The sequence below is a fragment of the Bubalus bubalis genome, chromosome 9 (genome assembly GCF_019923935.1).
Source record: "Bubalus bubalis isolate 160015118507 breed Murrah chromosome 9, NDDB_SH_1, whole genome shotgun sequence".
Taxonomy (NCBI): domain Eukaryota; kingdom Metazoa; phylum Chordata; class Mammalia; order Artiodactyla; family Bovidae; genus Bubalus; species Bubalus bubalis.
Genome location: NC_059165.1, coordinates 10,822,151 through 10,850,115, shown reverse-complemented (window position 1 = coordinate 10,850,115; position 27,965 = coordinate 10,822,151). Strand labels below are relative to the sequence as shown.

Genomic DNA, 27,965 nt, shown 5'->3' with positions numbered 1-27,965 from the left:
GACCTAACAACCCAGTCTAGTAAAATATGTACCTGAGCTGAGGGAAACGTCAAGGCGGTCTTTAATAAATAACTGGCTGTGTTTCTTCAGTTTTGCACCAACGAACTCAAATCACGAGCTTCCACTCTCTCCCGGATTCTTCCTGCAAAGCGTTGCTGTACACTTGACACAACTCTCTTCCGGTTTGCTTTCCTTGTAGGGAGCCAACCGCAGGATCCTTCCCCTCGCCTTCCGGAAGTGCGCGGGGCGCAGACCGCCTCGCGCTCCTGACGTCACGGAACGCGCCAGCCCTGGAAGGTTAGCAACCGGGAGCGTCCCTAGTAGCAGGGGGCCGCTGAGATGTACGAACTTCCGGTTGTCGACGGCAGCAGCCGCGGCTGCCGCCTCCGCCACCTGCAGCAGGCCAGGTCTTCGCCCGGGCTTCCGTCAGCGTTTCTCCTCCGTCTCTTCAGTTAACACGCCCATGGTCCCGCCTGGAGCCAGGGCGGCGGGCGCCGGAGCTCGTGCGCGGTGAGGGACCCGGCCGCGGACCATGCAGCCGACGCTCTGCAGCTGCTGCCTCAGCCGCGCCCTGGCCTCGGCGCTCCTGCTGTCGCTGCTGCTGCCCGAGTTGAGCGGGCCCTCCGCGGGACGGCCGCCGGCAGCGCGGGCCGCGCCCGACCTCCAGCGTGCGGCGCGCGGTCCGCGCACCCGGCCCCCTCCGCCACCCGGGTCCTCCGCCGCCCGGCCCGCGGGCCGCGCTCCGGCCTTGGAAGCCGCGGGCGCGCGGGGAGCCGAGGGCGGCAATGGCAGCACGCCCGGGGCGGGGCCGGCCGCCGACGACCCCGGCGGGAAGGCGGGGGCCGGGGGCCCGGCGGGCGGCGTCCTGGCCGTGAGCCCCGACCCCGGCGACAAGCCCATGACCCAGCGGGCCCTGACCGTGCTGATGGTGGTGAGCGGCGCGGTGCTGGTGTACTTCGTCGTCAGGACGGTCAGGTGAGGCGAAGCCTCCACGAGCGTCCCCGGCAGGCCTGATGCGCGCTTATCTGCCGACCTCCTCCCACCCCCTCAGTCACGGTGCCTGCTGAGTGAGATTGTGACGAGGACGGTCTTGAAAGCCGGTGGTACCTTTGGGAGTGTTCAGACTGCCAAGTCCCTGCTGCCTCCCTTTCATGTGTAAACTATAAATTAGCACCGAACCTCTATATCAATATTTATTTGAGTAAATTGATAGTAATGCAGAATGATCTTTAAGGATGATTTATTTTATAAAATGTAAAAAAGAAGTTCTTTTAACAGCAATTTCCTGCTGTTGACTTTTAACTCGCCACCATCGAGTGTACCTTATGAAGTTTCTTGCTTTCCACCTTTTCTGAACCTGGAAAACTGACAACTGCGTATGTTTCGATCGTTGTTAAGAGTCCGCATTAGAAACATCTAGCATTCATCTTGCATGACACTAAATAATGGACATGAGCTTGAGTATACTCCGGGAGTTGGTGATTGACAGGGAGGCCTGGCGTGCTGCAGTCCATGGGGTCGCAAAGAGTCGGACACGACCGAGCGACTGAACTGAAACAATATGGTGTGAAATGTTACCGATTTCTTGATAAGATGGAAAACTGATACCTATGCAGCAAAGGAAGAAAAATGTCATAAATATGATCCCATTATAATGTTGGAGAGTATGTTTAATATCTTAACAACTATATATGATTTTAACTTTACAAAATTTGAATTAGTAAATGGATAGATTTACTTTTTTTTAATCTTCCAAAAAACTTTTCTAAAATGAATTCATCTGTAAATAATTCTAAGTCATTCAGAAGCTTAAAGTTACAAATGAATAGTTTTTTGAACTTATTCTTACTGCTGCTGCTAAGTCATGTCACTCGTGTCCGACTCTGTGCGACCCCATAGACGGCGGCCCACCAGGCTCCCCCGTTCCTGGGATTCTCCAGGCAAGCATACTGGACAGGGTTGCCATTTCCTTCTCCAATGCAGGAAAGTGAAAAGTGACAGTGAAGTTGCTCAGTCGTGTCCGACTCTTCGCGACTCCATGGACTGTAACCTACCAGGCTCCTCCATCCATGGGGTTTCCCAAGCAAGATTACTGGAGTGGATTGTCATTGCCTTCTCCGTATTCTTACTATAGAATGTTAGATTAGAGAATTACTTAAATTTCAGATTTGTTACAAATATGGACACTTAAATGACATCTTTCACTTTACCTACGATAAAACTGACCTAGGAGAATAAAGTGATGTCCCACAGTATATAATAATCATCACTGATTGTACAATCCATCATTTGCTTTGAAATTTTTTTTTTTCCATGATGTCTGTGTCCAAATCTGTGATCAACCTTTTGATTAAGTACCAGGTTATGAATAAGTAAATGACTATCACTTATTTTTCTACACTGTTTAATGCCTTATCAAGTAGAAAAGGAATTATATAGTTCAATTAGTGATATTTTACATTGTAGTAAGTAACTTCCACTTGATACGTTCTATTGTTATAGAAGTAAAGTTATTTTATGGCATGAATCATGGTATTATAACATTCCAACTATGTAATGAGACCGATTTGGAAAAATCATAATAAAGCCTCTTTAACTGAGTTGGGGACCACCTCTCTGAAGAGCTGAAATGCGGAGCTAAGAACTCACTGTTAGAAGAAGCCAGCCAAGAGAAGAGCTAAGGAAGCACTAGGTAGTTCCCTCCTATTTACTGCAGTAGAGGTAGTTGTGTGGGAATGCACTGGTTTGTTCTCCAAATTATTTCACGTTTTTTTTTTTTTTTTTTTTCCTGTAACTGCCTACCCTCAACCATTTCATATATTTCTTTAAATGGATTTACTTAAAAAAAGTTTCCTTTTAAACATATCTGTTTATTATTTTGTGAGTGAAAAACATTATTTAAGCCAACATTCCTTGGCTTAAATAACTAACTGATAAAGTACAGCATAACAGGGAACCCTGGAGGGTGGGAGGGATCTCTGAGACCTGTTCAGGTATCTGCAATATTGAAACTATTTTCAAAATAATACATTCCCTTATAAGTTTATGACTTCCCTGGTGGTTCAGACGGTAAAGCATCTGCCTACAATGCGGGAGACCTGGGTTCAATCCCTGAGTTGGGAAGATCTCCTGGAGAAGGAAATGGCAACCCACTCCAATATTCATGCGTGGAAAATCCCATGGACAGAGGAGCCTGGTAGGCTACAATCCATGGGGTTGCAAAGAGTCGGATATGACTGAGCAACTTCACCATAAGTTTATAGGACCCAAGAAGTTCATTGATAATAGTTTCAAATTCCACAGTGCAGCCAACTCATAAGAAACTACCTCTTGTTGAGTTTTGGTGTTCTATCAAAAAAAAAACGTTAACACCAGAATCTGAAAAGCTATTAAAATGTACCTCCATTTTCCAAGTTCATATCTACTGTACCTGGATTTTCTTCATATCCTTCAAATAGACAACGCATAGCAAATGATTGAAGGCTGAAACAGATATGAAAATCTAGCAGTTTTCTATTTTTCTAATTTCTCTCTTTTCATTTTCTATCTCGTTCTATCTATTTAAGCCAGACATTAACAAGATTTGAAAAAAAAATCTAAATCTATGCCATTTTTTCACCTTTGTTGGTTTTCTTTTTGACAATATATTTTTCACAAAAAGCTATGTTAATCTGTAGTGGATTTATTATAATTTTAAAAAGCAAATGGTATTTAAAATTTTCTTAGGTTTAATTAATATATTAATAATTGATATAATCACATAATTATAGTCTATTCAGGGTCTTAAATAATTTCTAAGAATGTAAAGCAATTTATGATCAAATGTTTGAAAATCACCGGTGGAAACATTATTTGAGCTGCATAGTATTGGTTCACAAAACCCAGCAAATCCAGGCCCACTTTTTATTAAAGAGAAAGCTAGAAAATGTTCATGAGGTGTTACAGGCATATAACCACCAAACTGAAACTTTCTTCTTGATATGAAAAAATATTAGAAGAAAATTGAGCAGTAATTATTCTTTTCACCATGTAATTGTTATTTAATGCTGTATATTTCCCATATAGCATTGGAGTACCCTAAGTATTGTTTCATACACAAAATAAGTGATGAGTCTGATGATAACTTTTTGGGGATGATCTTTTTTCATTTTGCTTTCACCTTATTTGTAATCTTAACATATAAATATTTCTTGCCATGGATTTTCCATCTTCATTTCTGTAAAGCTTATAAGGGTACAGTCTTTTCAGTCTGATTCTATTGGATGAGTCACTAACATTGTCTGTTAACAGCAAAATTCTGAATCTATGGCTAAGAAAAATTGGACTCTTTAACCAGTATCTAGTACATTCATTCAGGCCAACTCCTAAATATAGTTGGCCACCTGATGTCCAACTTGATTGATGCTAACAATGTCTGGGCAATGTTCAGAACAGAACTCATTCTTTTTGCTTCCAGATTATGAAAATCATTTATTTTGGTGAATATCCATTTTGACTCTCCACTTCCAAAATAGGTGTGGCAGCACAGCAGCATTATTTATTTGTGCCAACAGGGAAGAACGGGCCAAAAATTCTCCTTTCGTTAACTGATATGAGAAAACACTGAGAATATTTTACTTGTAAAGTACTTGAACTCCATAAAACTTCCATACTGTTTTTAATCTAATTCAGTTATTATAAATGTGTAACTAGAAGTAACTTCCCCTCTGAGTCTAGAACTATTCTAAAGAAAAGTTAGATTCTTTCTGTAGAAATTGAAATATATATATATATATATAGAAGAAATAAAGTAGGCTTCCTAAGATTAGTATATAGTCTTTATGAAAAGAGACTCGTTGTATGTCTTATTCTCTATTATATCCCCAGTGCTGAACATTATGTACAAAATGTGGTAGGCATTGGGTAAGCAGTTGCCTAATATATAAGCATTCTTGCTTCTTAATCAAGGATCAGTGTGGGTCTAGGGAAGACTCAAAAACCTCAGAACAAAGGCTATTTACAAATCATTATTTCGCTAAGGCTAAGTACAGTGTTTGCATTCAGGCATTAACTAAATGAACTGGGTTTGATTACACTGAGAAATGTTCAGGTAGATAAAACCGTTATTTTATTAGACTTGTCAAAGGAAATAACATTTTCCATCTCCTGTGTATTTTTCCTTTAACACTTCCTTCCAATATTAAAGGAATATTAGATTACTACTTCTATTAGTTACTATTTTAATTAAACACATAGAATGACCCTGGCTAACTTAAACTAAAGGGGATTTCCTGGAAGAATATTGAAATCTCAGAAAGTCAAAATGCAACAATTAGAACCAGACATGGAACAACAGACTGGTTCAAAATTGGGAAAGGATTATGTCAAGGATGTATATTGTCACCCTGCTTATTTAACTTACATGCAGAGTACATTAGGCAAAATGCTGAATCACAAGCTGGAATCAAGATTGCGGAGAGAAATGTCAATAACCTCAGATATGCTGATGACACACCCTTCTGGCAGAAAGTGAAGAGGAACTAAAGAGCCTCTTGACGAAGGTGAAAGAGGAGAGAGAAAAAGCTGGCTTAAAATTCAACATTCCGAAAACTAAGATCATGGTATCCAGTTCCATCACTCCATGGCAAATAGATGGGGAAACAGTGAGAGACTTTTATTTTCTTGGGCTCCATAATCACTGCAGATGGTGACTGCAGCCATGAGATTATGAGACATCTGCTCCTTAGAAGAAAAGCTATGACAAACCTAGACAGCATATTAAAAAGCAGAGACATTCTGACAAAGGTCTGTCTAGTCAAAGCTATGGCATTTCCAGTAGTTATATATGGCTGTGACAGTTGGACCATAAAGAAGGCTGAGCACCGAAAAATTGATGCTTTTGAACTGTGGTGTTGGAGAAGACTCTTGAAAGTCCCTTGGACTTAAAGGGGATCAACTTGTCCATCCTAAAGGAAAGCATTCCTAAATATTCATTGGAGGGACTGATGCTGAAGCTGAACCTCCGATACTTTGGCCACCTGATGTGAAGAGCTGACTCATCAGAAAAGACGTTGATGCTGGGAAAGAGTGAAGGCAGGAGGAGAAGGGGGCGACAGAGGATGAGATGGTTGGATGGCATCACTGACACAATGGACATGAGTGTGAGCAAACTCTGAGAGAGTGAAGGACAGGGAAGCCTGGTGTGCTGCAGTCCGTGGGTTGCAAAGAGTCACACACAGCTGAGGAACTGAACAACAACAAAGTCAAAGAGCAACTGGAGATTCACAGAAACTAAGCCAGTTTAGTAGAGGAGACACTAAAATATCACAGAGGTTTCTTGGCAGGAACAATCCACTGTGAAGGTATGCAGTAGTTTTCAGTCTCTTTGTCCCTTAGTTTAGGAGTCATATTCCACAGAAGGAGAGGTGAATTAAGTCCTGGGAAAGAAGGGCCTGGTTTGGCTACAGTCCATGTGGTTGCAAAAGAGCTGGACAAGACTAAGCAACTAAGCAACAACAGGGCTGGGATCAGTTGCTGTCTAAGCAAAATCATGGTTCCATTAAGGCAGAAGTTTCCTTCAGGATACATAAAAAGCTGGTAACTGTTGCAGTGTTCAAAACTAAGAAATGGCCTAACCAGAAGAACATAAATGCACTTGTTACTGCTAGTGGCTACCAAATTCGTACTTTTTACCAGGTAAGGATGAACTAGAAAATGCAATTCACTTAAAACAATATATCCAGTCTAGTATAATGTAAGATGATTGTGTTAGAGATCAGAAGACTGGTAGCTAACCTTGGATCTTGGTTAAAATTACTTTGAATCATATAGGAAGATAATACAGCCTAATGTTTAAGAACCCAGACTTGGGAATAAAATTGCTTGATTACTTGCTCTACTATTTACAGTCCCAAATTTAATTTTTTCTAAGGTCTGACTTTTCTATGTTTAGAATAAGGGTACTTAAAGGCTTGTGGTGAGGATTACCTCAGCTAGTGCTTGTAAGCTGCTTACTTCAATTGCCTGACTTATATGCACACCCAAGAAATAGTAATTATTTTTAGTGAATTCTTTTTGTAGCTGCAATTTCAACTGTAATATTTTGTTGGGAGTGTTCATGGTATTTTCTAAAATCTCCCCCATACCATATTCTTATAATATATGAACTCTGAAACTAATCTGCAAGAGGTTAGGTCTGACAAGGCTAGAGATGGGGTGGGGGCAGGGAGAAAAAAGAATGGGAGATGAAGATAAGAGAAATTTCAGATAAAATAATTTTTGCTATGTGCTGTATACTGTGTTGTCATGGACAACTGAAATTGTGGCTCACCAGTTTTTATATAGCTTTGTCTCAGTACAAAAACAAAATGAGTTCCAAAAATCATTGTTGGTTACTAATTCACCTTTTTGCCCCAAAATACTCAAGGTAAATTTTATATCATGAGTTGTATCTTTATTAAGATTTACTCAGCCTTATCATTGTACCTGATCACATAGGAGAGTGTATGTATGTAAAATATCCATTAAATACTGTATTCCTCAGTCTAGTTTTGAATGATAAATAGAAGAAATTACTTAATAATATCCTACAGGCATTCAGTTAAAACAGGAAAATCAGATCAGTGCAGCAAGTTGTAGCAAGTTACGATGATTGCTTGTCTCCCTTTCACAGAGTAGTAAAACGAAATGAAGTTTTATTCTGTTGTGTTTATTTTATGTGGCATCATACATTTTTACATAAAACTTTATCAACCTTACTTTAGTACTTTAGCTTTATTTTTCTACTGTAGCTTTTACATGTTATTTAAACAGAAATGATTCTTACCAACCTGAGTATAATGAAACATTGAGGAATCTGCATTCAGTTGAGACAACTATTTGAATAATAACTTGAATACCTAGAAGGTATCTGATCAAGATCAATATCTAGAAGGTATCTGACCTGTGATTGCCATGTGATAAAGGAATATAATTCAATAATATAAACCATACTGCTACTTTCTCTTGCTTTCTTAGGCTTACATATTTTCCTCTCTACATATTTAAAGTTCCATTTTTTAAGACCCAACAAAATTTGTTTTCAGATTGCAATATGCATTTACTCTGGTAAAATAAGGTACACATATATAATGCTATATATGTAATTATTAACATACATAGAAAGTTTGAGCATCACAAGCTTAATGAAAATAATAATTTGTGGAGAGAACCACAGCTGTTAAAATTGCATGAATTTTAAATCCTCCTTTGCTCTTTTGTTCAAAAATAATGTACACTGCATATTAGAAGTAGCCTTTTACTTAAGATTTCAATGCATTTTTTATATGTATTATATTTTACACTTAATGTTTATTAATATTTTAAGCAGATGGCCCCTTGAATCAGCCCAATATTAAGGCTTCATAAGTGTTTCTGGCTTTCCCTGAGGACAGGGGAAAAAAAAAAAATCACTGCATATGGGTGTATTGTATTTGATGTTTTTATGGCCATAAAGCTGCCATGATCACGTAGCCATTGCATATATCTTTAGACTTAAGAAAGATATTCTTAGGGGAGTCTCATTTTAAGTTTAAATTCTATTTTACAATATGTAGTTGTTTTTTTAATTTGACTTTGATGCTTTTGAACTGTGGTGTTGGAGAAGACTCTTGAGAGTCCCTTGGACTGCAAGGAGATCCAACCAGTCCATTCTGAAGGAGATCAGCCCTGGGATTTCTTTGGAAGGAATGATGCTAAAGCTGAAACTCCAGTACTTTGGCCACCTCATGTGAAGAGTTGACTCATTGGAAAAGACTCTGATGCTGGGAGGGATTGGGGGCAGGAGGAGAAGGGGACGACAGAGGATGAGATGGCTGGATGGCATCACTGACTTGATGGACATGAGTCTCAGTGAACTCCGGGAGTTGGTGATGGACAGGGAGGCCTGGCGTGCTGCAATTCATGGGGTTGCAAAGAGTCGGACACAACTGAGCGACTGATCTGATCTGATTCTTAGGTGAATTAGTAACATTTCCTAAAATACAAAATTAATTGAACTACATTCCCCAACTTATTTGGTGCCAAAGAGTGCACTCTCTTTGCATATGAAATAGGTTCTTATCAAATAGCTTGGATTCACGTTCAGAAGGTAGCATTTATATATGTTAAAAGACAGTAGAAACTAGAATAAATAATAAAGAGTTCATAGCAATGCAGTCAAATGTTTACATTTTACACAGAAAGAGAAAAATAGCATTATTGGGCAGATTAGGTTATCCACTCATTGAAAGATTGAGAAATCATTCAAGGAATGATGATGACCTTGGAAATGGAGAAGAATGTCAGCTGAGATAATTATTAAAAGTCCTTAAGATAGATGTTCATGTCATTTCCTTTTTAAAGACTTGCTAAGGTATCCTATGACTGATGATGGCCTGGTTATTAACATATTGACAATTTAATGACCTGGAAGAATCTAGTTTATTTCCAAAAATAATTTCACATGGCTGAAACTGCAAGAATGTTTGGAAGGCCATATGATTTAGAAAATTGAGCAACAGACTGGCAAAACAGAAGAGAAGAATGTAAAACCTTGAGTATTTTTAACTCATTCTTAAGTTTTCAGTTTTTAAAATCAAAGTGATGCATGCAAATGTTACTAAATCCTGTGGTTCCAAAGGACCAATGAGTGTGCTCAGTCGCTCAGTTATGTCTGACTCTTTGCAACCCCACGGACTGTAGCCCATGAGGCTCCTCTGTCCATAGGATTATCCAGGCAAGAATACTGGAGTGGGTTGCCATTTCCTACTCTGGGGGATCTTCCAGACTCAGGGATCTGATCTGTGTCTCATATCTCCTGCATTGGCAGGTGGATTCTCTACCACTGTGACCGATGGTGAACTATAACTCCCCAAGTCCCTTGGACTGCAAGGAGATCCAACCAGTCCATCCTAAAGGAGATCAGTCCTGGCTGTTCATTGGAAGGACTGATGTTGAGGCTGAAACTCCAATACTTTGGCCACCCGATGCAAAGATATGACTCATTGGGAAAGACCCTGATGCTGGGAAAGATTGAGGGCAGGAGGAGAAGGGGACGACAGAGGATGAGATGGTTGGATGGCATCATCGACTCGATGGACATGGGTTTGGGTGGACTCCTGGAGTTGGTGATGGACAGGGAGGCCTGGCATGCTGCGATTCATGGGGTCGCAAAGAGTCGGACACGACTGAGCGACTGAACTGAACTGATGCATACAGTTTCTTAGCGGGGCCGAAAGTTAAGAAGTAAGAAGGCCTACAAGAGATGGGAGAACGGCTGGAATAGAAGGCCTCAGTAAAACTATTGGACCAGAACAAAGACTTAAGAGATTATCTGTCAACATTATCAGCTGACAGAGAAGAAAGTGTGTCAGTCAGAAGTCAGAAGAAATGGTGATGGCACAAGACATACAGGAGTAGGTGTTGATTAAAAAGTAATCGAAAATAAATAAATAATCTTAAATGGTTAACTGGTTACATTTCTGAAATGTAGCCATTCTGAGACTGAACGCCTTCAGTGTCAGAAAGTGGAATAATTTATTTTTAATTTACAAATAAGTGTACAATTAAAATCATCCATACCACACTTAGAAATAATTTTTATTCATTAATATTTTCTATTTAATAGGATGAGAAGAAGGAACCGAAAGACTAGGAGATACGGGGTTTTGGACACTAACATAGAAAACATGGAATTGACCCCTTTAGAGCAAGATGATGAGGAGGATGATAACACATTGTTTGATGCCAATCATCCTCGAAGGTAAGTGTTGAGCAGTTTAAAATTGAATTTCTTTTAACAGTTTTTATCCTAAATGATGAGTTTTGGGTTCTGTTTAATGAAGTTTTTTGTGCTACCCAACCAATAGCTCACATTTGCTTTGCTTTGCTAAAATAGTTGTGTAGGATAGAATACCATCCCCCGGAGAAATCGTCACTGTGGGGCTCCTGTGGGGCTTCCTTCCCTTTTGCTGCTGCATGAAGATAATCCTCTGTGTGTGTATGTGCATGTGAGGGGGGCGGGGGGAGGTTCTGGGAGGTGTACAGGGAGATTAGTAAACTTGATTTTCTTTTTGCATTCTGAAAATATTTTGGTTTTAGTCTTTGTTACTCTATTTGTAATCAGCGTTTTTGGCAAAATTGTGGGGCTAATGGTCAGCGGTCTGATACTGTGGCTGTTATGTCTGTTCTTATATCTGTTCTCAATGAGTTAAGAGCTTTCCTAAAAGGTTTGGATAAACAGAGTTACATGGATATAGACTAGTTTCAGTGCAGATGGCATGAGGAAGGGAAGCAATAAAGTTTCCACTCAATAGGGAAGGCCATGTTGAAGTAGAGGAGAAATTATTTGGGTGAAGAAAAGCCAGCATCCAGCGTCAGGTACATACATAGAAAGAGTAATAGAAATCTGGGGGTTAAAAAAAAAGTCTCAACAAAAATTGGATTATTAACTCAAGTATATATGAGCTTTTGGGTGCAGGTAATTAATTCATTTAATAAAAATATATTCATAAAATGCCATAGTAATAGTAGAGTCTAAATATATGTGTGACCCAAACAGCTGTATTTGCTCGTTAGCAATTCTGTATCTTAGTGAAAATAAACATGAATAAAGTACATTAAAATGTATTTATTTAGAACATTCTAAGGTTTATTTAGAACATTCACATATACCCCGTGAAAAGCCCTTAAATTGGCTATAAAGTACTGTACAGTTCCCATTTAGTCTAATATTACCAGTTATTAACTGTTGGCTTAGGTCAGATGAAGTTGCTCACATGCATTTAGGAGCCATTGTGTGTAACATATTTATCTTTACATACTAGAATGACAGAGTCATTTCGAAATACTGTTGGGAACTGAGAATGAGCAAACAGCTCATCTTGTCTCTCCTCTTGGGCTCATCCTACAGAAGGTGCTCATGGAGTAGGATTGGGGGGCAGAGTCTCACTTTATTGTATAATTATTTTCCTTTAATCTTCTGCAAAGTTTTTAATATATTTTAAAAGTATAGTATTTGTCATGTTTTAAAAACTGCAGTGCATATGAGGTACCTCTTTCTGCACAAACACAGAAAGGGAACACAGAAAAGGAAGTTGTTGACTTAGGAAGTCAGGGTTGTTTCCAAAGAGGAACTGAACTTGAAGCCTAGCTTGTCTATTTCAAGTGTGCTTGACTCAAGACAAAGGTTGTTACAGTCAGCAAAAAACAACCCAGAGTTTGTAGTTGTGACAGATGATAGTTTATTCAGAAAGTGAGCAGCACAAAATGTCTAGAATGCAGACTTTTGTATGTGCGTGTGTATTTATACGTGCAACATGTTGCATGTGGGGATCAGCTGTGACAAGTCCTGGGAAGGTGCCAGTTTTTTTGGTTGTTGTCTTTTTTTTTTTTTTTAAGGAGTTTGTTGTTATCCTGCTATTGTTACTGATATTTGGCTAGAGTGTATATAATCAGTAATCAGATGTGTGTTGAAGAATGAGACCTCTTGTTGTAGTGGGAAAAGTGGCCTAGGAGAGATCAAGAGGGGCAGAAGCAGGGAAGGTGGGAGGGATATAAGAAGGCGAGAGTTTCCATGAAGTCGTCACGCACAGCCATCTCTTATCTGCGTCTCACCTCATCACAGGCCTGTCTCTCCTATTTATCTTTCATATACCCCTCTTTTCATGAAGCTTGCATTCCATCAGGGAGCTAAACATGAGTCAGAGTTACAGAAACAGAGAAAGAGGAAGAATAGGATGATGTGGGAATATATAGTGGGGTTGCAGAAACGAATGATCCAGAAAAACCTCTTGGAAGTGACAGGAAAATTGAGACTTGAAACATGAATAAAAATTAGCTAAATGAAGGGTGGCTAGAGGGGCCAGAGTTGGAGAGAGAGCTGCAGTCACAGAGAATCAGAAGCAACAGAGTAAAGTATATTCAGGGAACTGAAAGAAGTGTATACTATATTAGTATGTATGAAAGAAATGAATGGGGGAATGAATGATTTTTGAGCTTTGAATGCAAAAGGCAGAACAATAAATAAGAAGGCAGATTGTGACCCATGTTAAATCCGTTACAAATTATTCTACAGGTTGCAAAAAGCCACTTGGAAATTTTTAAGACAGGGAAAACATAATGAAAGCTATATTTTGAAGATAACTGTGCATAAATTGGAGGAAGATTATGATAAACAGCAAGGGGACCAGGAAAAAGATCAGTTAGATGGTATACATACGTTGGAGAAGTAGGGACTTCGCTGATGACCCAGCAGTTAAGACTCCACCCTCCCTATACAGGGGGGCCTATGTTCAATCCCTGGTCAGGGAACTAAACCCCACATGCCACAATAAAGACCTGGAGTAGCCAAATAAATAATATATATATATATGTGTGTGTGTGTGTGTGTGTGTTTTTAGAAAAGAGAAATAGAGTGGAGTGAATTTTTCAAGAGGCTTTGAAAGATGCTGTCAACAGGATTCAAGTATTCTGTTTAGAAGGTGAAGGATAGAGAAATGGAAACACTGGATTGGCCAAGACGTTCATTCAGGCCAAACAAAGAACCCAATAATAATGGAGATGGAAGTTTTGGGAATAATGATAATTATCAATGATGATTGATAATGAAATAAGCTTGAATTTCTTAATGTTTTGATACCATTTACTTAAAAGACTTGGGAAAAACTTATACATATGTCTGGACTAAGTAAAGAGGACGGCATATCATTAAGTGTGCTTGTGTGCTGTGCTTATTCGCTCAGTCGTGTCTGACTCTTTGCCACCCCATGGACTGTAGCCCACCAGGTTCCTCTCGCCATGGGATTCTCCAGGCAAGAATACTAGAGTGGGTTACAATGCCCTCCTCCAGGGGATCTTCCCAACCCAGGGATCAAACCCAGGTCTTCCACATTGCAGGCGGATTCTTTATCATCTAAGCCTCATCCGTCCAATAAATCAGTGATATAGCAGCTAGTTCATACAGCAATTTTTTAATGCTTGGCACTAGTCTAGGGGCTTGGGTCACATTAAAGCAACAAAACAGAAAAGAAAAATTTTAAATATCCTGACTTTGTAAAGCTTACCTTCCAGTGGAGAATAGGTGAGATTTGGGGACTGACATTTCATTTTCATTTTTTACTTTTCATTTTATATATTTCTATGTTGTTGGATTTTTTTTTCTTCAAAGAGCCTATGCATATGCATTACTTAATTCCACCCCCCGCCTTGGGAATAATTTCAATTCTATAGAAAAGTTATAGGAATAAAAATATTACAAAAAGTACCCTAAACTTTTAATCTAGAGTCACCTATCTTTAACAGTTTACTTCATTTGTTCTCTTACGTTCTCTCTTTCCCAGTCATCATGATACAGAAGAATGCATCCCACTCATTTTATATATAAGTGATTTTCTGATATTTCCTCTTTATTAGATTCAGAGTGTGCATTCTTGGTGGAAATATTCCATACATCATTCTGCATCCTTTTCGGGACATCCTTATCTGCAGACACACAGTGTTCATCTGTCCTTCAGTAGCAGTGGTAATTGTGATGTACCTCTTCAAAATTTTGTCTAATTTTCCAAAATGTGCTTTTCTTCCCCCTTGCAACTACTAAAAAGGCATTTTAAAATCATATAGTATTCTGCTTCTCATCAAAATGTCCCCCTAGATTTAGTACCCATTTGTCATTATTCTTGCCTGATTTAATCTTCACCATGATAGTTGTAAAATCATGATTTTCCAACTTCAACATTTCCTCCATATTTACCATTTAGCAGTGACATGTACTGTTAGCAAGAGCTTATCCTTGTTTCTTCTTTATCTATCTATATATCTGTCTATCAGTGGCAACCCACTCCAGTATTCTTGCCTGGAAAATCCCATGGATGGAGGAACCTTGTAGGCTACAGTCCATGGGGTCGCAAAGAGTCAGACATGACTGAGCAACTTCACACTACCCTATACTACTATCTATCTTATTGACTGTAAGGATTCATGATTTTCTCTTTCTTCGAAGGTTTATAATTCATTGATGTAGTTGCCGGTGGAGGCCTACTCAAGCTGACTTCTGTACCCTTGTGACTTGCTCCCATTTTTTTTTTAAAGAATTTCCTTACATTCTGGCCTAACAAGGTGTTCCAGGCTCATTTTATATCTGCACTAGCCATGGAATTAGCCATATCTCAAAGGAGCCCTGGTTCCTTTGGGTACTAGCTGAGCTCTTTGCTTCCAGACGTCCTTCAGCAGACAATTCTATGAATGTATATATAACACTTACACACACACATATGTGCCCTTATACATGCATGAGTGTATATGTGTGCACACATTTAGTGGTGTCCCACTTTTTGTGACCCCATGGACTGTAACCCACCAGGCTCTTCTATCCATGAAATTTTCCAGGCAAGAACACTAGAGTGGGTTACATTTCTTGCTCCAATATGCATGCACATTTGCATATATGTGCATACTTTATATACTATTACTTTACGCCTCCCATTCTGCTATTCCAGTCTATCCCCACTGGGTTCTCTCTTGCTTTCTTCCTTTTCCATAATGACATTTTTCTTGTTCATTGTGTTAAGAATGACTTCCAGCAACATCCTGGCTCCCAACAACATCAACACATTTACTTACTGCTCAATCTTACAATAAAATTAATCCCGTGTCAGAATCACTTTGCGTATACAGTAGACAAACGTACTACTAAGAGTTTAGGATTTGTTTGCAATTTTTTCCTTACAACCTCATCCTGCCCAGAACTGAGGGTAGTCAGGTATTGTAAGTGATTTGGCTTAGTTCTTTTTTTCTCCCTTTTCAGTGTTTATAGTAGACCTTTAAAATATAATTTAAGTCGTTTGTTTGCTTCTGTTCTAGTTTTCTTCTGCCTTTCCCATCCTTATTGTTTTGTTTTGGGTTTTTTGTTGTTGTTGTTCTTGCCTGGAGAATCCCAGGGATCGGGGAGCCTGGAGGGCTGCCGTCTATGGTGTCGCACAGAGTCGGACACGACTGAATTGACTTAGCAGCAGCAGCAGCAGCAGCAGCATGCCTCCAAAAGTAAAAACTATACCAGAAAATTTTAAGAATACATACCTGCTCACTCTAGGATACACTCAGAGAAGTACTGCTCTCTTGATACCTTCCACAATTCTTCCCACCTCACCCATTGTAGATGGTCAATTTCATTACTTTCTTGTTGGTCCTCTGTGATTCTTTTGATGAAAGTTGGTTGGAATATATATTTCTTACATTTCTCTCTCTCACACAAGATGTAGCCTATAGTTTATATACTTTTATATTTTTTGGTTGCACTAAATAGTACTCCTGTGAGTCATGCTATGTAAGTTCATAGAGATTTTCTTTTTCACAGCTGTGTAGTGTTCCACATGGTGTATGTATCATGGTTTATTGAATCAGTTGCCTATACTTTCATGTTTGGGTAGTTTTCATTCAATTATTTTGCAGTTACAAGTTATCCTGAAGTGAATAACCCTGCACATACATATTTTTGTATTGTTGGAGGTGTATGTTCAGGGTAAATTTATAGGAGTGGGATTTTTGTCAAAGAGTGTGGAGTCAGTTTTAACCATGAATATTGGAGGTGCCTGTGATATCCTAGAGGACGTAATAAATTAGATGGATTCATCTCTTTATTAAAAGCAATGATAAACTGTCTGCCATGTATCCCGAAGCATTCCACTAAGCTCTGGGGATAGCGGTGAACAAAAATGGATAAAATACCCAGCCTCATGCAGTTAACAATAGATATACATCCATAGGCCAGGAATAAAGAACAAAGAAGTCTGAACTAGAGTTGGGTTTCCTGATTATCATTTTTCAGCCTTGCTAAAACCAGAGGAAAGGCTCTTCTCTAGGCCCAACCTGCTTTTGTACCTTTTGAAGTGAGCAATGAGATGGATGCATACTTCAGGGTGCCAAGAAGCAAAGGCTATTTTTTTTTCTCCTTTTATTTTCTTCTTCAAACAATGTTAAATAATACCTACACTGATTTTAGATATCTGCTGTGATTTTTTTTCCCAAAGTCTATGCAAACATGGATCTCTTTCTGTCTCTCACTTTGAGGAAGGTAGACTCATTTCTTTTCTCCTACTGGACAGAAATTTCAAAAACATGTAGGTAGAGGTGTGTTTGTATTTCTATTACCTTCTGTAACATAGAGATTATTTTCTGATGAGATATAGAGTAAAAACTCTGTTAGTTCATTTGAAGTAGATTTAATAGGTAGGACTTTCTCTGGTTTTCAAATGTTGGCACATGCATACATGATCAGTTGCTTCAGTTGTGTCCAACTCTTTTTGATGTTATGGGACTGTAGCCTGACAGGCTTCTCTATAGTCCGCCAAAATCTATGAGATTCTCCAGGCAGGAATACCTGGAGTGGGGTGGTAGGCCCTCCTCCAGGGGATCTTCCCGACCCAGGAATCAAACCCACATCCCCTGTGTCTCCTGCATTGCAGGCAGATTCTTTACCCACTGAGACACCTGGGGAGCCCTCCAGTGTTGGTGTCAGATATTAAACATGCATTATGCCATCAATTTATTCAACATTTCCAGTTTATCTCATGGAAAAGATCTCCTTCAACTTACTATGGAGTTATGTCTGGACAAAGCCATCATAAGTTGACAATATCATAAATTGAAGATGCATTAATACACCTAACCTGAACATCAGCATTTAGCACAGCCTACCTTAAACATGCTTAGAGCACTTATATTAGCCAGAGCACTGATATTAGCCTATAGTTGGGCAAAATCAACTAACACAAATCTATTTTATAGTGAAGTGTTGAATGCCACATGTAATTTGTTGAATGCTACACTTAAAGTTTGGTTGTATGAGTACAGAATGGTTTTAAGTGTATCATTTGTTTACCCTCATGATCTCATGGCTTACTGGGAACCCTGGTTCCCTGCCACTGCCCAGCATCACAAAGGAGGTCGTGCTAGCCTGAGAAAAGATCTTGTTGGATCATCTTCAATTCAAAATTAGGAGTATGGCTTCAACTGAATCCATATTGTTTTCACATCATCATAAAATCAAAGACTTGTTAAGTCAAACTGTCCTAAGTGGGGACTGTTCTGTATAGATCCCACTGTGACTCACTTTAGTAATGGCTGATAATCATGGTTAATGCCATGATAATGCATTATTTTTAAAGGGAAAAATCAACACTTATATGGAGAGTGTATCACAAGGTCTTTGTAGACCCTCAAAGAGGATTTTTACTAAGGGCTTCCCAGAGCAGTCATATAAATAGTAGAAAATCCAAGGGAATGAATGGTAGTGGTAGAGAGAATGTCTTCAGAGGGAAAAGATCAGGCACGGATCTTGTAACTGAGCCAGGAGAAAAACTGGAGAGAGTATAGAGTTCAGTTCAGTCGCTCAGTCGTGTCCAACTCTTTGCAACCCCATAAATTGCGGCACGCCAGGCCTCCCTGTCCATCTCCAACTCCCGGAGTTCACTCAGACTCATGTCCATCGAGTCAGTGATACCATTCAGCCATCTCATCCTCTGTTGTCCCCGTCTCCTCCTGCCCTCAATCCCTCCCAGCATCAGACTCTTTTCCAATGAATCAACTCTTCGCATGAGGTGGCCAAAGTACTGGAGTTTCAGCTTTAGCATCATTCCTTCCAAAGAAATCCCAGGGCTGATCTCCTTCAGAATGGACTGGTTGGATCTCCTTGCAGTCCAAGGGACTCTCAAGAGTCTTCTCCAACACCACAGTTCAAAAGCATCAGTTCTTCAGCTCTCAGCCTTCTTCACAGTCCAACTCTCACATCCATACATGACCACTGGAAAAACCATAGCCTTGACTAGACGGACGTTTGTTGGCAAAGTAATGTCTCTGCTTTTGAATATGCTATCTAGGTTGGTCATAACTTTCCTTCCAAGGAGTAAGCGTCTTTTAATTTCATGGCTGCAGTCACCATCTGCAGTGATTTTGGAGCCCAGAAAAATAAAGTCTGACACTGTTTCCACTGTTTCTCCATCTATTTCCCATGACGTAATGGGACCAGATGCCATGATCTTCGTTTTCTGAATGTTAAGCTTTAAGCCAACTTTTTCACGCTCCACTTTCACTTTCATCAAGAGGCTTTTGAGTTCCTCTTCACTTTCTGCCATAAGGGTGGTGTCATCTGCATATCTGAGGTTATTGATATTTCTCCCAGCAGTCTTGATTCCAGCTTGTGCTTCTTCCAGCCCAACGTTTCTCATGATGTACTCTGCATGTAAGTTAAATAAGCAGGGTGACAATATACAGCTTTGACATACTCCTTTTCCTATTTGGAACCAGCCTGTTGTTCCATGTCCAGTTCTAACTGAGAGTAGAGTAGCAGAACTATAATAGGTATAATAATCACTTAATAGTAAACGCCTACCTTAGTGCAGGATGTACCAGATGCTGTACTAAGCTCCTTACGTATACGATGAATTCATTGAGACTGTGTTGCAAAGTAGTTTGTATTGCTTTGACTTCATTATAGGAAAACTGAGGCTTGGAGAGTTTAAATAATCTAGGCTTCTCTTCCTACTGCAATCCTCATTCCATTTTTTAAATATTTATATGATTTATACCCATAATGAAAATAATTCTAAAGTCTGTTCATTCCGTCCTCTATACTAGCACACAGTATTATTTTTTTGTTTTTCACATGGGGACCCCTATACTTGATCTTAGTGAAAAGGCCGAGAAGCGATCAAATGGGACCCCTAAAATGAGAAATATAAATATTATTTGCCTGCTTTGTTATTTGCAACACAGAATCATATTAGTCTGCAATAAAACTGCTGGTGATTCTTGTTGGAGCATCTCTTACTGATGCTTCCTTCATTGTTTAAGTGCTTTCTAAAATTCCTTCACCTTTATTTTCTAAACTCTGTCTACAAAATAACAAGAAACAAGTCATTTTCAGAAAGGTAGATTAATTTCTTTACTTATGATTTAATCACAGTATGAAACTAGCCTTTTGTAGTCAGTTCTTCCTGAGTGACTACAAATGGGTGTGGCTTTTAATATATAAAGATTTTAATAATGATTGTTGGTGGTTAAAATTTGGAGTAATAATTTTTACCATTTCTTTGCATTAGATTGAGCTATATGGAACTGCTACTATATGGTTTAATCTAAATCTCCTGAGAGAAGTTTATTTTTTCATGTAATAAGATAGATCAGGCAGGGCCAACTCCAAGAACAGTACATCAGGGCTCTGGCTTCTATTCCCCCTGATCCTCCTAATTCTGACTGTCTTCATGTGTGAGTTTCATTTTTAGACCAATAATAGGATGGTGCCAGCAGTTCCTATAATCATGCCCTGAATAGTAATTTTCAGTGAAAGTTAGGTACCAACTATCTTGTGTCTCTTTCCTTAGGAATGAGAAAAGTTTCCCCAGAAACTCTGTTTAACAGAATTTTATTTTTGTTTTTTGTATCATTGGTTATGTGATCATTGCTAAATTGAACTGTGGCAAGAAAAATGAAAATACCATAATTAGTTCAGAATTATCATCTGGGGTTGAATGGATATTAGGGAGTTAACCATCATTACCACTAGGTCTGCTAATTTAAGCTTTGAGGTTAATATGATTAAATTGGGAAAATTTGTACATATGTGGGAAAACATAGCTCAAGCTGTTTAGTTAATATAATTTCTCTTGAATTTGCTGTTGTTATCCTATTACATCTATTTGTATATTAGACATAATTTCTTTTGGTTAGTGAAACATTTTACTCAAAGGAATTATAAAACTAAACCACATACCTATGTTTTAACAATTGTGTAGGACATTTTAGCTCTCTCTGATAGAAATATGATGAGAAATCAGAGATGACTATGTATTAACCAAAACTTACCTTTCATTTTCTTACAAGCATGTTGGAAATAAATACTCATAACCAGTCTCAAAAATGTAGTTTTAAACATTACTTCATAACACAAAACAAGTGGAAATAATACCTTGTTATTCTGTTTGATTTCTGCTAAAGAGAAAAGTTATTATTATTATTTTATAATGGTGTACACTAAAGGACATTTTGACCATCTTGGTTGGCAGCTTTTAAAAGCTAGTACTTCTGTCACTTCAAGGCTATTCTAGTAATTTCTGCCATGTATATAATTTTAAAAACTCTAAATTTGCTTCTTAGCTCCTCTCTTCTGTGTCATTAAATTTAATACTGTATTATATGTGTTTGTTACATTTGTGCTCAGTGTTACTTGGCCACAGAATATTTTCTGGTTATTAACATCAGCATATCAGAATCAGGAAACAGATCTAAGTGTGTTGACCAGAAGCTCTCATTTAAGAAGATCTTATTCAAACAGTTATCAATTTGCAAATAATAATTTATAATAAATAATTCTAATTTCTAAATCACTGCTTTCAACGTGGAGCATAACATTTTATCAGAATAAACACTTAAGGTTATTCAAAGTAAATAGAGTATGTATAGGAATCTGTCAAAGTACTAATGCTTATTTTAGCTAGAAATTGGTATTTGAGGATGTCCAGTGTGTGTTACTAGTAGGATAGTCTGTACCTTATCCACTTTAAGGGAACTATGCTGTCTTTGTTATTATTTAAACAGTTAAAGAGAATGTCTGTTGTAGGGTTTAGGGGGTTCTTCTCAATGTTTTACTTTTCTGTGGACACTGAGCCTTAGAAAGAAATTTTGCCTTGCTCCAGTTATCATCACAATGTCTTTATTGGTAAAGAACATGAAAAATGTGAATATTATTAAATGATTATGTAACATTAAACACTGTTTGGTAATGCTGTTTTCTCATCTCTTGACGTGGTCTAGAGGTGCCCTGTCTAATTTGGTAGCCACACTAGCCTTATGTGGCTTTTCAGAAATTTGAAAGTTGACTAGCGTGACCCAGGAACTGAATTTTTAATTTTCAGTTCAGTTCAGTCACTCAGTTGTGTCCAACTCTTTGTGACCCCATGAGCCGGAGCACACCAGGCCTCCCTGTCCATCGCCAACTTCCGGAGTTTACCAAACTCATGTCCATTATTAATTTTATTGGGTTTTAACTGATTGAAATTTTAACTTTAATTGCCAGATTGCTATTGTTTTAGACAGTACAGAGCTAGAACAAGTGCTAGACTGATCTAAAGTAATTCTGTCAAATGGAAACTCTTATAGAATAGCTGAATCACAAGTTTCTGTTCATACAACAGTTGATCTGTTTAATAAAATGCTTGCTTACTGCCTTGGTTCAGGATTTGTGTTCAGCTGTGATAGTCTGGGTCGCAGACTCTCTAAGGTATATGCTGGGCTGGATGGGCAATGCAGGCAGAGCTTGCCACCCAGAAGGCTGACTTATATGAGTTGGGTTGCAGGACAGTAAAGGGACAAGGATCTCAAGTTTATGAAGAAAAAGTCCTAAACACAATTATTAAGGCATTAACCTTCCTGAGCATTCTCAGATAGTGTTCATTCTGTACAATCCAAAGACATTGTATCTTCTTTAAAAAGGACCAGGGAGGAAAAAAAAAAAAAAACTCCAGGAATCTAATATTTGCAAGTGTATTTAAATGAAGAAGGAATAACAATATTCTTGACTACAGTAGGACAGTTTTCCCTTTCCAACTTGATTTGGTTTAATAGCTGTTTTGATAGTTTAGGATTTTCTGAGTTAGCTCTTAGGTTGTCCTTGAAAATGTCTTTTTTTATACTATATCATTGCATAATGTTTACAGAGACAGAACGTTCTTGAAGCTTGAAAAATACCCAAACTGAGATTTCCATAAAATGTATTATTACTACACATTTGCTTTACTTCATAGAAAAGCATGTGTAAGAATGCTTAAAAATGCTTAAAATGAGATCTGCTCTCTAAAATGTTTAGGCACAGAATACAGTATTGTTAACCTTAGGTTCAATTTTTTTTTATTTTATTTTATTTTATTTTTAAACTTTACATAATTGTATTAGTTTTGCCAAATATCAAAATGAATTCACCACAGGTATACATGTGTTCCCCATCCTGAACCCTCCTCCCACCTCCCTCCCCATACCATCCCTCTGGGTCGTCCCAGTGCACCAGCCCCAAGCATCCAGTATCATGCATCGAACCTGGACTGGCAACTCGTTTCATACATGATATTTTACATGTTTCAATGCCATTCTCCCAAATCTTCCCACCCTCTCCCTCTCCCACAGAGTCCATAAGACTGTTCTATACATCAGTGTCTCGTTTGCTGTCTCGTACACAGGGTTATTGTTACCATCTTTCTAAATTCCATATATATGCGTTAGTATACTGTATTGGTGTTTTTCTTTCTGGCTTACTTCACTCTGTATAATAGGCTCCAGTTTCATCCACCTCATTAGAACTGATTCAAATGTATTCTTTTAATGGCTGAGTAATACTCCATTGTGTATATGTACCATAGCTTTCTTATCCATTCATCTGCTGATGGACATCTAACATCTCTGGAACATATTCATCTTGCATAATTGAAACTCCATAGCCTTTGAGTAGCAATTCCTCATTTCCCTCTTCCCTCAGTCCTGGTAACCACCAGTCTCTTCTCTACTTCTATTAGTTTTACTGTTTTTTAATATAAGTAATGGAGAATCTAGAATCACAGAGACTCAAGTTTTTCTCATATCATGAGAAGCCTGCAGAAGTTGGCTGCTGGCATCTGTTCAATGGCAGTTTGATGACAGGGTCTACATGTATGTGGTTTACCTAAAGCTTTATCCTAGTTATATGGCTGCTGCAGTTTCAGCCATCACATCTGTATACCAGAAAAGAAGACAGTGAGAGGCAAGACCCAAGTCACATCTGTCCTTTTATCAGGAAATCAGAATTTCTCAGAACCTTCCCTCCTTCCAGCATATTGTCACCCTACTTAGCTCACAAAAATAAATCAGTATTTTTATTAGCAAAGAGGAGATAATAGATATTGAGCAGACAATGAAAATATGTCACTCTGACTATTCAAAGTATTTTCTGAAGGTTAAACTTGGCAGCTGGCAATAGAGAATTGGTTTTGCAGGGGACCCTGAATGAATGCATGAATTCTGGGCAATTATTGTTCATGAGTAGCAGGTTTTTTATTAACCTTCAATATGTATTTTTTAAAAAGCTTAAATTTACCCTCAAAATATATTGGAATTTCCTTAGCTTATAACAACATAATAATTTAGAGATCTATTGTAGATTGCTTATTATAATTTAGATAAAACATTAAGTTGGAAGAGAGTATTACTCGTTCTCATAGGTATCTCCAATGAAGTTCTATATGTTAATGATGATTATAAAGGACAACTTATTAAGTTAGTAAAATCTGCATACCTTTGCTTTTGGTTGGATTAAATGCTTTTGGTTGTAGTGGCTCTTACTAGCAGAAGTTCCTTAGCATCTGTGGTTTAGATTAAGTAGCAGTAAAGCCTGATGTATAAATAGAATTAAGGTGTATAAATATGTGTGATGAAAATATAACCTCATATTACCATAAACTAGTCAATAAGGTAAGAAAATAGGCATATTTGCCACATCATATAATTTATAGAAAACCTTATCTTCTGTATGGAAAAATTTTATAACTGTATTATAAATATTAAAAGCATTTTTTGATTGTTTCATTGAATATACTTCCAGGCCTGCAGCTTCAATTAATGCTACTTTCTGAAGGTTTAGAAATAGGATCTGTTAAGGATTGTGTTTACAGAAACTATAAACAAATAATTACATTGTATACTTGTCAGAGTTGTTCTATGTATAAAATTCGTTTGAAAAAGTTAGAAGTATAATTTAAAGAATAGTATCTGATATAATTAGTGTAGACAAAGTAACTGTTTTATTAGTGCCCTTCATTATAATTTCCTTAAATTAAATACTTTCATTATCTTCTGGCACTCCAAGTCTTTGGGGATATTTTCAAGTGTATTTGAATTTGTTCCAGGATAGGCATTTATAGTTTTTTTTTTTTTCTTGCAGATAAGAATGTGCCTTTTGATAAGAAAACTTCATCTTCTACAATGAAGAGCAGAATGTCTATGTTTAAGGAATAAAAAGCCACTTTATCAATTGGGGGGTATTTAAGTTACATATATTATGATAACCTTCAATTTGTTGTTGCAATAAATGTGTATCATTTGTTAGTTTTTCTCTGTATAGAAGTGCTCTTAATGGGCTCAGAGTTGTTGGGAGTAAATTGTACTATAAGAGATCTGAAAATTACTTTAAAGCAGTGTGTTTTCTGATCAATTTATCTTTCTTATTTACCTTATTATTGTAAACTGCTTATGTACTAATCAGTTCATTTTATTTATATATGTGTATATATATATAATTTATTTTTTGGCTGGTTAAGGGTTGTTTTTTTTTTCCTGGAACTATAAATCCCAACAACCAACTGGTGTGTAACTTTATCAAGATGTATTTCCCGTTTTTGTGGGGAAAAGAAGCCAAATTTATTATCTTGAGTTTGAGTTTTTTAAATATAAAAGTGTCTGTGTTGTGTGTAAAACAATAAATACTATTTAAAATTCTTTGAATGTGGTATAAACAAGATGTGTTTATACAGTAAACCCAAAGCTATAGATCTATATATTAGCATATGTATTTTATATGATTTCTTTAAAAATCTGTCAAAAGTTATTGTATTTTAACAACTTCCTTGTTATGATACCACGTTGATTAGATATTTCAGAAACCAGTGAATTTCAAAGCCATTTAATTTGTTTACAGTATTGTGAGAGAAGTACCAGTGGAAACGTTCCCATCACGTTATGACGTAGAAGAGGAAGGAATTGAAGTATGTGCATAGACTTTGGAGTCAGACCTAGATACAGAGACTGACCTCATTGTCTTCTGAACATGTAATTAACCCTACTGAGCTTCAGTTTTTCACATTCTAAAAACTAGAGGAGAACTGACAGGGAAAGTATGGGTCACAGACTCCTTTTCCTAGAGGGGCCGTGAAGGTAATTTAAATGTGTGTGTCAGGACAGGCTGGTTGATAGAGTAGTAACAGATGGTCCCCAGATCACGGTGGGTTACAGCAGAGATTTCTCTCTCACTCACACTGCCCATTTGTTATGGACGGTGATTCTGCTCTTCATAGTGTTTTCTCCAGGGCCGAGCTGATGAAGAAACCTCAGCTTGGAATATTGCCTCATAGCTAAATGTCCAGATGCGGTGAACTGCATGCTAGTTCATAAGCATCTGCCCTGAAGTTGTATATTTCATTTCCATCTACATTTTATTCCAAAACAAACCCTGAAGCCTCTCTAGAGTTCAGCAAGGCAAGGACAGGTAATCCTCTAGCAATGAGGTAACTTGGAGTATTTGACCACTTAAAATGCCAAATTAGTTTCTCCTATATGCTAACAGGCTTACCACAGTGAGCCAAGTCCCCCTGATGTCAGTATATTCTGTATATTATGTAAACAAAGACTAAAGAGAAAATGTATTTCCTGTTCTAAAGGGATCAGCCTTTGTTCAGCTCCCACTAATAGTTATTATGAGGAACTATTTACACAGTGTTGATAAATACTTTAGTTTTATTTTCCGAAAGAAACCAAGCCTCCAGATTTCTTATATGAAGCTTCATCATTTAAAAATGTTATTAAAACCAGATCATACCTAACATTTTGTGATATTTGAAAATCATTTACTGTAGTGTCTTAGAAATAGTGTTAATTCATTTAATACTTGTTATTTATAAACTGATTTTTGCATTAAAACTAAATGGAAGTAAGAATCAAATCTATCAGAAAATAAGAAAACTAGCTATTAAGATAAAGCAATGATAATCGTTATACATGATCTCTAAGTTGGCGTTAAAGGGGATGTTACCAAATGTTTTAATATGTGGCAGCAACTTTATTAGAAATACACAGTTTCTCTAGGTCACTACTTTAAAAAGGATATCTTTTATCTGAGTATGAAATTCTGACATGTTTGTTAAAAATGCTCGTATTTCATTCCTTTCATATAGTCATTCTTAAATTGCAAATCTACTATTTAAGCATCATAATAAGTTACTTTGATTCAAGTGCCAGATAGTACACCAAATTTTATTTAGCACACAATGTACATAAATTTTCATTAGATGTGTAGCAATCATGGTGATAATATGGTTAAGATTTTCACCTACAAAACTAAATGCACACTGTAAAGTAGCTGGTGTTTGAAAACATGTTAGCTATTCTCCTTTCCCTTTTGTACTTCCTTTGGCTGTCTTATTAGAAAGAGCCTGACCTAAGAATTAGAGATCAGTGGAAACTGGTGTAATTGCATTCATAGCTCAGGAGGGAAGTAAGTGGAGAAAAAGAACAGGTTTGGAGTAGCTTACAGATGTTCCACCCTTGATCTGGAAGCCTGACCAGCCACTACATGTGGCTGGAAAAGCACATCACTTTTTGCCTGATTTCTCATAATTATTAGATAAGTAAACACTACTATGTAATCAAATCCTTGGCCTGAATACTCAACCTACACCTTGTCAGCTTCTCTCTAGTTCTGGAGTTTAGTTGTTTACCAAGGATATAATCTACTACCTTTTATTATCTGTTCTCTTTTTCCTTCTTTTTTGCGCTTTTCGTTGTAGTTCTGTTCATTTTTGCTTATTCAACATAAGTTTATCTAATGTACTTTTTAAAGTAAAACAGTAAAGGAAGAACAGTTTGTTTCTGTCATGTTGGAAGATAAAAGAACTTGTAAGGAAAACTACTGAAGGGATGAATATAGTAAAACAATCCATTTCATAAATGTGTGATAGGAATTTTTTTTTCCCTGATACTCCTTAAGCTTTCCCAGGGTTTTCAAGGATGGCATTCATAAACAGCTTTATCTTCAGTGACTTACAAGAATCCAGCAAAAATGATTCTCAGTACAGATGCTATGCTTGATAGATTCTTACTAAGATAGAGGTTTGATAATTCCTTTAATTTCACATCAGTCCCTACATCAGAAGTTGAATGTTTTATAAATCCACAGTTTCCAA

At 37.8% G+C, this 27,965-nt stretch overlaps 1 protein-coding gene across 3 annotated transcripts; it reads left to right on the top strand.

The window, feature by feature from the left end:
* The first annotated feature begins 356 nt into the window (after positions 1-356).
* Positions 357-25,506, top strand: FAM174A (family with sequence similarity 174 member A). 3 transcript variants are annotated; one of them, XM_025292190.3, is made up of 4 exons: positions 357-975; positions 10,625-10,759; positions 14,410-14,518; positions 24,953-25,506. In XM_025292190.3, the coding sequence occupies exons 1-4, from the start codon at positions 533-535 to the stop codon at positions 24,995-24,997; spliced, it is 732 nt and encodes a 243-aa protein (XP_025147975.3). In that variant the 5' UTR covers positions 357-532; the 3' UTR covers positions 24,998-25,506. The 3 variants fall into 3 exon arrangements, with proteins under 3 accessions (XP_025147975.3, XP_025147977.3, XP_025147976.3); XM_025292191.3 differs by lacking the exon at positions 14,410-14,518 and having other exon boundaries at positions 371-975; XM_025292192.3 differs by lacking the exons at positions 14,410-14,518; positions 24,953-25,506 and having other exon boundaries at positions 360-975; positions 10,625-10,763.
* Positions 25,507-27,965: the final 2,459 nt, after the last annotated feature.

Bases quoted from the DNA above. Each gene is read 5' to 3' on its own strand.
- FAM174A (XM_025292190.3), top strand. From the start codon at position 533: ATGCAGCCGACGCTCTGCAGCTGCTGCCTCAGCCGCGCCCTGGCCTCG. The intron at 976-10,624 runs GTGAGGCGAAGC...TCTATTTAATAG, and splicing joins TTCGTCGTCAGGACGGTCAG to GATGAGAAGAAGGAACCGAA. The intron at 14,519-24,952 runs GTAATTGTGATG...TTTTTCTTGCAG, and splicing joins TCTGTCCTTCAGTAGCAGTG to ATAAGAATGTGCCTTTTGAT.